General features: G+C 38.5%; 1 protein-coding gene across 1 annotated transcript in view; it reads right to left on the bottom strand.

The window, feature by feature from the left end:
• Positions 1–12,006, bottom strand: part of LOC117331662 (universal stress protein in QAH/OAS sulfhydrylase 3'region-like) — a 35,309-nt gene extending 23,303 nt beyond the window's left edge. Inside the window, exon 1 of the mRNA XM_033890488.1 lies at positions 11,585–12,006. Coding sequence (XP_033746379.1) covers positions 11,585–11,672 — 88 coding nt within the window. The 5' untranslated portion in view covers positions 11,673–12,006. The remainder of the gene's footprint in view (positions 1–11,584) is intronic.
• Between the last annotated feature and the right edge of the window lie 210 nt (positions 12,007–12,216).

Genomic DNA, 12,216 nt, shown 5'->3' with positions numbered 1-12,216 from the left:
GTATAACGTATCCCCTAGAGACTTACACACTAGAGGTGTAGGTGTGATACAGTATAACGTATCCCTAGAGACTTACACACTAGAGGTGTAGGTGTGATACAGTATAACGTATCCTATAGAGACTTACACACTAGAGGTGTAGGTGTGATACAGTATAACGTATCCCCTAGAGACTTACACACTAGAGGTGTAGGTGTGATACAGTATAACGTATCCCCTAGAGACTTACACACTAGAGGTGTAGGTGTGATACAGTATAACGTATCCCCTAGAGACTTACACACTAGAGGTGTAGGTGTGATACAGTATAACGTATCCCCTAGAGACTTACACACTAGAGGTGTAGGTGTGATACAGTATAACGTATCCTAGAGACTTACACACTAGAGGTGTAGGTGTGATACAGTATAACGTATCCCCTAGAGACTTACACACTAGAGGTGTAGGTGTGATACAGTATAACGTATCCTATAGAGACTTACACACTAGAGGTGTAGGTGTGATACAGTATAACGTATCCCCTAGAGACTTACACACTAGAGGTGTAGGTGTGATACAGTATAACGTATCCTATAGAGACTTACACACTAGAGGTGTAGGTGTGATACAGTATAACGTATCCTATAGAGACTTACACACTAGAGGTGTAGGTGTGATACAGTATAACGTATCCCATAGAGACTTACACACTAGAGGTGTAGGTGTGATACAGTATAACGTATCCCTAGAGACTTACACACTAGAGGTGTAGGTGTGATACAGTATAACGTATCCCCTAGAGACTTACACACTAGAGGTGTAGGTGTGATACAGTATAACGTATCCATAGAGACTTACACACTAGAGGTGTAGGTGTGATACAGTATAACGTATCCCCTAGAGACTTACACACTAGAGGTGTAGGTGTGATACAGTATAACGTATCCTATAGAGACTTACACACTAGAGGTGTAGGTGTGATACAGTATAACGTATCCTATAGAGACTTACACACTAGAGGTGTAGGTGTGATACAGTATAACGTATCCCCTAGAGACTTACACACTAGAGGTGTAGGTGTGATACAGTATAACGTATCCCCTAGAGACTTACACACTAGAGGTGTAGGTGTGATACAGTATAACGTATCCCCTAGAGACTTACACACTAGAGGTGTAGGTGTGATACAGTATAACGTATCCTATAGAGACTTACACACTAGAGGTGTAGGTGTGATACAGTATAACGTATCCCCTAACACACTAGCATTATTTGCTCACGACAAAAACTCGGCAATCATGTTGATGGAATGTTCGTGGATCCAATATCGGCAGACACACTGAAGACCTACATCCACAGGATGACAGATAACCCTTCAGGGGGAAGGCTGGCCGAAATTGACTTCAGTATCAAAGGCAGCAAGTATTGATTTCATCATTAAGATCAGCTGATTGAAGTTGATAAATGACTGGATACGTCAGATGTGAGTCTTTTACTTACTTTATCACTGTATTAGGTATATAACATTACCTTCTTTGATGTGCCTCCTGGTCAATATAATCTAGGTTAAGAAAAAGTTCCTCAGCGTTAGGAACTACTTTTCCCTATGACGTTATTGATCTATATTATTGGTAAAGGTGAATCTTAGTAAAAGATAATTTATCTGAAATCTAACTGTTTTCTACCTCGTGTGAGAAAACAGGCTGTCACAAGCAACGTATTCGGTTGTAAACTTATTGGCAAAATTTACAACACATGTCATACCTTCACTTTCAGACTTGATTTGTGATACGATGTGTTTGATGCCCCCCCCCCCCCCCCCTCCAATTTTAGAAATATATTGAAAAATGGAGCACACACATTATCTGAAATGTAACTTCAGTAGAGTCACTTTCGTCATAAATATAAATCCAAAAGGACAAGGAAGATAGTTCATATCATCAGAATTAAAGCGATACCTCATCAACAATCAAATACTAATATGTACATGTCGAACAATCACATTTAATGACTTGATATCGACCGGCCACTGCCAGGAACACAACATGGACATGATTTGACCCAGATAAACATCAATCATCAAACAAAACCCACCTTCAATGTAATTTGGCTGCAAAAACATTCATCAAAAATCACCATGAATATACGAACACAAGAGCATGATGTGTCCACTATACCGACCAACTCTAGTCAACAACAAAAGACAGATTTGATGTGTCCACTATACCGACCAACTCTAGTCAATAACAAAAGACAGATATGGTGTCCACTATACCGACCAACTCTTGTCCACAATACCGACCAACTCTAGTCAATAACAAAAGACAGATATGATGTCCACAATACCGACTAACTGTAGTCAACAACAAAAGACAGATATGATGTGTCCACTATACCGACCAACTCTAGTCAATAACAAAAGACAGATATGATGTCCACAATACCGACCAACTCTAGTCAATAACAAAAGACAGATATGATGTCCACAATACCGACTAACTGTAGTCAACAACAAAAGACAGATATGATGTGTCCACTATACCGACCAACTCTAGTCAATAACAAAAGACAGATATGATGTCCACAATACCGACTAACTGTAGTCAACAACAAAAGACAGATATGATGTGTCCACTATACCGACCAACTCTAGTCAATAATAAAAGACAGATATGATGTCCACTATACCGACCAACTCTAGTCAACAACAAAAGACAGATATGATGTCCACAATACCGACTAACTGTAGTCAACAACAAAAGACAGATATGATGTGTCCACTATACCGACTAACTGTAGTCAACAACAAAAGACAGATATGATGTATCCACTATACCGACCAACTCTAGTCAATAACAAAAGACAGATATGGTGTCCACTATACCGACCAACTCTAGTCAATAACAAAAGACAGATATGATGTCCACAATACCGACCAACTCTAGTCAATAACAAAAGACAGATATGATGTCCACAATACCGACTAACTGTAGTCAACAACAAAAGACAGATATGATGTGTCCACTATACCGACCAACTCTAGTCAATAACAAAAGACAGATATGATGTCCACAATACCGACCAACTCTAGTCAATAACAAAAGACAGATATGATGTCCACAATACCGACTAACTGTAGTCAACAACAAAAGACAGATATGATGTGTCCACTATACCGACCAACTCTAGTCAATAACAAAAGACAGATATGATGTCCACAATACCGACTAACTGTAGTCAACAACAAAAGACAGATATGATGTGTCCACTATACCGACCAACTCTAGTCAATAATAAAAGACAGATATGATGTCCACTATACCGACCAACTCTAGTCAACAACAAAAGACAGATATGATGTCCACAATACCGACTAACTGTAGTCAACAACAAAAGACAGATATGATGTGTCCACTATACCGACTAACTGTAGTCAACAACAAAAGACAGATATGATGTATCCACTATACCGACCAATCGCACTAAAACCCGTGATGTACCTAAATCAACCGATCTTACTTGACAATGCAGACTTCTATAGGTAGCATGAAACATCACTCTATTACTGATATTCATAATGTACTTCCTTTTCTTTAACATTCCAAAAATGCCTGAACGATACATTTTACATGTGAACTTTCGTACATGACTGGGTATTAATTTCAGTCAGGATATGTCGATCATCGCCGTCGAGAAATCAAACGATTGATGAAATAAATGGAATGTTTCATTTTATTAGTGGTTTGACTTGGCAATTTTGATGAATTATTACAAAGGGACCTCCCAGAAACGTTTCTGTATCACCTCTGTTCATGCAATGGCGAATTGTCTTGCAGTGGACGCAACATATGTTTGTTTAGTAAATCAATGACAATGAGGAAAGACGAATATCGAAACAAATTAGGGATGGTAGCATCAAACTGAGCGGCTTATTTGGTTATTTTATAATAAGATTAGCTCCCTGGTTCACAATTACTCATTTTGGTGTGGCATATTTGATGATTCATGGAAAGTAGCACATCACAACCATCTGGACAATACGTATAAAGGTAGAGAGAAGAAAATGGCCACGCTGGGTCCTGTTGTCAAATCCGGTTGACCCTTTAGGTCATTCTTAATTATGAAATAATGAGTAATTTAAACATAATTGAATAATGTAGAACATCTATTATTAAACAGACTCTTCCTTATATTGTTTATAGTTACCGTTTATCTTGATAATAACCTTCCTTCTAGCTGCATTCAGTACACGCTGATAAAGCTTCCTTAGGCTTAGCACAATGTTGGCATATTCAACATTTTTGCGGTGGCATTGTTCCAGTTCGAAATACGGGTAATCAATAGTTGATAGAGAGGATCTTAAGGGTATGCTATTGAGATACATGTAATTTCGGTATTTTATAATTGAAATCCAGATGGCATAATTCCTTTATTAAGCCTTGATAGTTGCATACTGGGTCAATCAGTGTACTAGCCAACCCGGAGTCAAGGAATTCATCTTCATTTAGGTTCAGACGTTAGAAATCACGTTGTGATTTATTTTAGGATACAACATAATCAGCTAAGATCAAAACCCCCAGCGACGTCATCCACAACAGTATCCATCTTTCACAACACCTGATATCAACAATAAACATATATCATACAACCTAAACAACGTCATTCAATCTTTACAATACTATCCCTTCACAACCTGATTTACTTTTTCACAATGCCTACTACCCTTCACATCCCTACCATCCTTCAAAATACCATCCACCCACCCTTTACCTCCTGCCACCCATTACAACACCATCCATCCACCCTTCACATTCCTACCATCCTTCACAACACCATCCTACCAGCCTTCACACCCCTGCCATCCTTCAAAACAACATTCATCAACTCTTCACATCCCTGCAATCCTTCACAATACCATCCATCCACCCTTCACACCCCTGTCATCCTTCAAAACAACATCCATCCACTCTTCACATCCCTGCAATCATTCAAAACACCATCCATCCACCCCTAACATCCCTGCAATCCTTCAAAACACCATCCATCCACCCTTCACATTCCTGCAATCCCCGGATGTGATAGGCGTAGAAAAATGTCAAAATATTAAGCAATTTGCTCGCCGGAACACCATTTACATGCACTCCTGAATGACTGTGAGGAAAACACTATTGGTGTAGTTAATGAATCGTAATATTGAATTTAGAACGTTTGCGAGAGGAATAGTTACCTAGTTACAAAATTGAAGCTTTCTTATCAAATCTGAGGTCGCGTGCCGAGTGACCCTTCACATCATCATCTATCTCCACAACGTCATCCCAATTTCACAATCCCTATCACCCTTCACAACATCATCCAACCTTTAAAAATGTCATCGACGAATCATAACGTCGTCCACCAATCACAAGGCTGGCCACACATCACAACACCAATCACAACGTCGTCCACTAATCACAAGGCTGGCCACACATCACAACACCAATCACAACGTCGTCCACCAATCACAAGGCTGGCCACACATCACAACACCAATCACAACGTCGTCCACCAATCACAAGGCTGCCTACAAATCACAGCGCCAGTCACAACGTCGTCTACCAATCACAAGGCTGCCTACAAATCACAACACCAATCACAACGTCGTCTACCAATCACAAGGCTGCCTACAAATCACAACACCAATCACAACGTCGTCCACCAATCACAAGGCTGCCTACAAATCACAACACCAATCACAACGTCGTCCACCAATCACAAGGCTGCCCACACATCGCAACACCAATCACAACGTCGTCTACTAATCAATACGTTATACACAGATCACAACGCGGTTCATAATGATATTATAAAATGTTTGCCGTCATTGATTACATCATGCAATATTCATGACATCTTTGACATTTACTATCTCAGGTTTCTTACAGTACATACACCTAATTGAAAATCGTGTAGTTGATAGACATATTTTTCCCTACGAACTTTGTGTAACAAGTAGTCATCAAGTACAAAACGTTAACATACCATTTACAGATCCAATGGGGGCATCCTGACAGCTAAATACATGACCGTCGTCATGGCGATGTATTACAATGGTAACAAGGGTACACAAATCATATTTATAAGCTTACTCCTTTAGGGATTAAAAAAATAATAAATCGGTATGAACATTGAAAGTACACTTAATTCAATTGGGACATGTACTCGGAACTGCTGATGTCCGTATCTGTTGATTTCAGAAGACAACAGTAAATGAGGATGTATAAAAGACGGTCGCGAGAAATAATCATGTCTGAAAACGAGATATGATTAAATTTGGATTGAGCAGTGCACGAGGCCCCGAAGGGATCAGACTGGTAATGAAGCTCGGCGGGAAAACAAGTATCACAGTGAATTCATCGAGAAATGAGAATGATTGCCTGATATAGATTCTGTCAACTATTCTGGTTGATCTTCCGGACAATCTTAACCTAGCATCTCAACGTTTCAGTATTAATGAAATTAGTAAACGCTTGGCTAGATTTGTGATCACTTCGAAGTATCTGTCAGCACTATCGAGCTACGAACTACTGCTAAGTCGATGATATTTTAGATACCAAGCGTGACACTACAGCATCCTTTGGGAATAGTGGATCACATTTCAAACTCACTAGTGTTTAAATCAACGTTTACCCTGTTTACCAGATGCTAGTCATGCACATTAAGATGCTGGTAGAAGCTAACAGTATTTTCATTACCTTAAGAACAAATTCCTTCGATCGTTACCTCCTTCAGTTTGTGGCAGAAATTGACCACGCCTCAGTGAATATCTATATGGCAAACTCTTTACATCATCGCCTTCTTAAGATACCCTATCAAAATGTTGTAAAGACCTTCTTTGTTTTATCGATTATTGCTATATATGTATATATACTAGTCCGACATAAAGAGGGTTATATGGTTTTCATGGATCATTACCAGCATTATAGTGGTACGTAAATACATGTCGGTACAGTAAAATCAATGGTTCTCAACAGGACATCTATATACCGCGTATATGTGCCAATACTGATGCAGCGCAACGGGATATCAATATAAAAACTGAGGGCCTTTTAAATGTCCAGGTTCTCCACTACCTTCATTCCCATCATTTATAGGGTATACTATCAAATTATGTATACAGCTTAATTAATAATGAACATAACGCTGACATTTAACTGGCCATTTTATAATGAAAACATGGTATATGTAACATAAAACTCGCGCAAAATAAGATGTTGACTATGACAAAATATTAACTTTATTGCGTTTACAACAATTGCGAAACAAATTTTATTAACATATCAATCACTCTTGGTGGCCCGGGTGGAAGCACTGGACTGCATCTTAAAATGAAGTACCACGTGAAACCCACGTGGTCGGGCAGGTCGGGAAGTGGGATCACTTCCTGTACCACATACAGTACCCGTCTTCTAATATACAATATAAGTTACAGTGTATCTGATAACAGCATACAAAAACTTCAATCGTAAGTATTCTTCAAATAGAATAAAATCTCTCCGCGAGAAACGCCGCTTTTTTCGCAGGAACCTGAAGGCAATTATACATACATAGTCCCTAGAAATTTAGAAGCAAATATTCAGCGCTTCAGAAAAACAATAATTCAACTCATTAAGCCAGAGTTATCGTTTTCACTGCACCATTCCATCTATACAAGATCGATGTACATTGTATGTCTGGTGTTTTCCAAACTAGCGGAGGTCAAAGTGCTTTTAAAACCTATTGTAACATTTTCTTTCAGAACTTCTGAATATGCCACACATATTTTTTCATCTGATTTTTACCGTTAGAGAACTCATCCATCTATCCCGAGGCCTGATAGCTCATAAAATCATCACGAAACTATCGAGGTGTAAGTGAAACTGTAATCCCAATTCAAAACATATAAAATTTAAGACATATATGAACGAAATTCAGAATTAAACTGAGACCATCATTAAACAAAAATACGAAGAAAACATGGACCTGGTGTTCCGTACTGGTAAACGTCTTCTGTTAGGTCCACCCCTGGTATTGAGTCACATGGTCATACCATGGTCCAACCCAGGTAACGACCATGGAACTACCAGACACATCAACGAACTTCAAACATGTCTTAATTATAAGGTACAAAGAAACTTAATATTGGGAATACATAATGTAGGCAGATTAGACTGTTGTGGTCATTAAAATTTAACAAACGTCAAATTGGTCACAGGAATAAAGAGATAAAGCTGTTCATTAAGGTGACATTGCTGGGAACGATCACGATATAAGACGACAAAGAGGCTGAGCCAATAGTGTTCTGTGGGAAACCGATACGAAAAACAATCCTTATTATTCAAATAAAAACAACAGCTATTAAAGTTACACATTCACTTTATCACCAAAGTGTGCATTTAAAGGATCAGGCTTTCTATAATTAATAGTTTCAGCACTGATAAGGTCTGCTGGAAACGATGCACTTTTATACTTTACATCAGATATTGGCAGTTCTTTAAAAGTATTAACACTAAATTCAGCAAACTGCTCTCAACCTTAATTCGTTCGTTCGGAAGGTGCCATCAGCTTTGTATTTTGACACTGTTTGGCAGCGTGAGCAGTATCGCGATCATGTGGTGAAAAGTCTGTATATGGTGATTATAACGTACGGCCATAGAGACATAATAATCGAAGTCTGTACAACAAATTGTTGTGTACTTAGGTAACATAAATCGGCCCTAAACTATTAGGTAACTCTTGCACTTGTCGATATTGTTTATCAGGACTCTTGTCTACCACCATAGCTATTTACAGGGATAGTGCTTATAAAACTTGTCACAAACAGCGATATTGGGGCTAGAAGCTGGTACGACGGCACAGTTGACACGGTGATTGGGTAACCAATACAACTTCTAATAAAAACAAATCGTCTTTGAAGAGTTCTGCATCAATTTGTCTGCATTGTTCCCGCGGTTCAATTACTTATCATTACAGAAATTAATTATAAAATGTTTACAGAATATGAATTTTAAGAAGGATTGTATGCAAGACATGCGACTTATGCGCCATGGTCTGGTATTTTGGAAATTTCGACGTATTAACAAGGTGTCAAACAAGACCTTATTATCTTTCATCAGTCGTTAGCTAGCATAGTGTTCTGTTTATGACAGTCGAAAATTAGTTTCTATAAGCCAGAGGAACTCAATGTGACAAGAACAAACGTGTAGCCATTGGCCATCTCATACATGTTCATTATGTCGTTGATATGGTATTTACATGCCCTTCTCACTTTTTATAACAGGCCATCATCTCCATTATAAATATCTCGAGGGAAAACAAGACAAACAAGTGCTCACTTCACCGCAGCATATGGTAGCTAAGTACTCACATCTGTGGGCATCGCATTCGCTGGAATCAAACGAACTAATTTGAAACACGTTGATTTCATTATATTAACTGCCTCGTGAGGACAGGTCCGTGGGGACTATGTTTATAGTGTATGCCGAATTAGACTCAGTACTGTGAGAAGGGATGAGTTTGATCATTATCCGAATTGTTTACTGAATCAAAACACGACGATCATGGTGTACCGCAGGAGTAAATATAATCATGAAATGGAGCGATTTACTGAATCAAAACACGACGATCATGGTGTACCACAGGAGTAAATGTAATCATGAAATGGTGCGATTTACTGAATCAAAACACGACGATCATGGTGTACCGCAGGAGTAAATGTAATCAAAACACGACGATCATGGTGTACCGCAGGAGTAAATGTAATCAAAACACGACGATCATGGTGTACCGCAGGAGCAAATGTAATCATGAAATGGAGCGATTTACTGAATCAAACAGGTTCAACAATGTTTGAAGGAATCATTGTATGTATTGCACTAGAACAGAAATATTTACAGCGCATTTTACTGAATAAAAACACAAATATCAGGTGAATACAAGACTGAAATAGGGAATTCATTGTTAGCACTAGAACAGAAATATTTACAGCGCATTTTACTGAATAAAAACATAAATATCAGTTGAATAGAAGGCTGGAAGAGTGAATCCATTGTTAGCCATGTTTATCAGTTGAAAAGAAGGCTGGAAGAGTGTATTCCTAGTTCGTACTAGGGTAGAAATGTGTACAGCGGGTGGTTATCGGGTAAATAGCAGGCTAGGAGATTACACTCGTCATACATATTTCACTATAGGACAGAACACCATTACATGTATGTTGGCGTTTTCTGACGAATTTCTAGAGTTAGAGCATGTTGAACGTGAGAGCGATATTACTCTGAAACAGTGTGCTATAATACTATTGATGAAAGTTGACCTAGGGACGCATTATTTCCATATGTCAGAAGTGTCTATACACAGTTAGTACGTTTCAATACTATTATAACTATAAAGGGCAGCCCGAATGTAATATGAAAGTGATATGAACGTGATATTGGCAATACATATTTCGTTTTCCTCCGGTCCTTATATTGGTAGACATGCCGTTTCTGATGTTCCTGCTAGTGTTATACATATAGAAACATGTACAATTAATTATTTATTATACGTCAATGGCATGTCTGGAATACATCAATATTCCTTGGGGTACACTAGTAGCAATAAGAAGTATGCATGCACTACACATTACTAAGTCATATTTATGCTTCTGACCAGAGAGGACATACTGTTAAACTAATACAAAAATCGCATATGTACTCCCATAGGTTCAGTATAGAAGGAAAAGTGGTCTTCAAATGATGATAAACTGCCTTGATAAAGGTTCGTGATGACGACACTTTACTGATAACGATATTTATGATATGGAGCATGGTGCTCCTTCCGTGATGATATCTTCATTATTGAGAGACAATATATCCCGATTTCCTTTGACGCTCGCCTAAAGAAAACGACCTCTGCCTTCAAGAGTAAAGCAGAGAAGATAACCTTTGTACACGACAGGTGAAGTCCTGGATCTGTAACAGTAATTTCCTATTAACTGTCGTAAATAGTCCTTATCTAAGGCAGAGGATGACCTTGTCTTAGGCAGTTCATAGATAACACATGTTGTTAGCACATCGTGTTCGGGAACAAGTTTTACACGAGTCCAATTACATACATGTATGTAGGTATGATAGAACTACAGCCGTTGACATTATAGTGTTAAAGCACTGTTATCGTAACTGATTTAAATACGTTTTAACATCCGCATAACAGCAGAACTAAATGCATTTAAAGTATCTAAATTTTAAGGAATTCATGATTATGCTAACCTTGTTGAAGTTTGATAAAGTTTAAATGTATCAAAATGTTCTCCAAGAATGTAGTATATGCCAGTCTAAGATTTCAGCACCAGTTTGTTGTCTGCTGCAGGTAGGCAGTAACGATTATAATACAAGTGTTTAGGATACAGGTGTGCTAACAATCCAGTGTATTTTACATAATGATATATTATACTCATCATGCATGTCATGTTTCAGTGCGGTCTTATAAAACAATATACATTGCGTAGATAATATTATATACATTGGTACAGGATAACTCACGAAACGTGTTAACAAGTCCTAAACCGCATATTAATAAACATGACTCCTAGAGTTCAGTAGTCGATACTTACAGTCGAGGGCGTATTTGGCTGTGTCGCTACCGTCTATCGCGATACACACTGTCTTGCCCGCTGGTTTACTGGCACTCTCGGAAGCCATGATGGCAGTCTTGGTAGCAGAATTTTACCGGATTTTAAAAATCAGATGTCTCTCACTGTGAATCACACTCTACTAATAAAATCCGTAAACATATCACGTGCCCGTATCCCAATTTGAACTTTTGACCTCACAAAGTAAATAGATTCATAGATGTGTCTGTTTTACAACATAGGCACATTTCTCTGTAGATAATACGTAATATGTAAAACGTCAAGAAGACGCTGACTGGACACTCAACACCACTGGACGAGGCGTGTTTAGGAATATACAGTAAATATAACCCCGGAGTACTATCACACACAGGTATCCACCGCGGTTGCCCTAGAGTTATACTGAGCCTCCTGTCACTAATCAATACACACTGCCTCACCAACCACTGAGCCTGGACTGACAGTCGGCACGCGAGATTAGAAAATGTTGTCAAATCTTAAACTCTAATTACCCTCACGCCATCTCAAACACCCATACACAATTAAAACAATTACTTTTGCTTTCAGAGAAGCATTTAAGGAGTTCGTTTCGTTAATCTTTAATCGAATCTGTC

Source organism: Pecten maximus, chromosome 7, assembly GCF_902652985.1.
Source record: "Pecten maximus chromosome 7, xPecMax1.1, whole genome shotgun sequence".
NCBI lineage: Eukaryota > Metazoa > Mollusca > Bivalvia > Pectinida > Pectinidae > Pecten > Pecten maximus.
The sequence above is the reverse complement of the archived record's forward strand: the minus strand, read 5'-3'. Positions and strand labels throughout refer to the sequence as shown.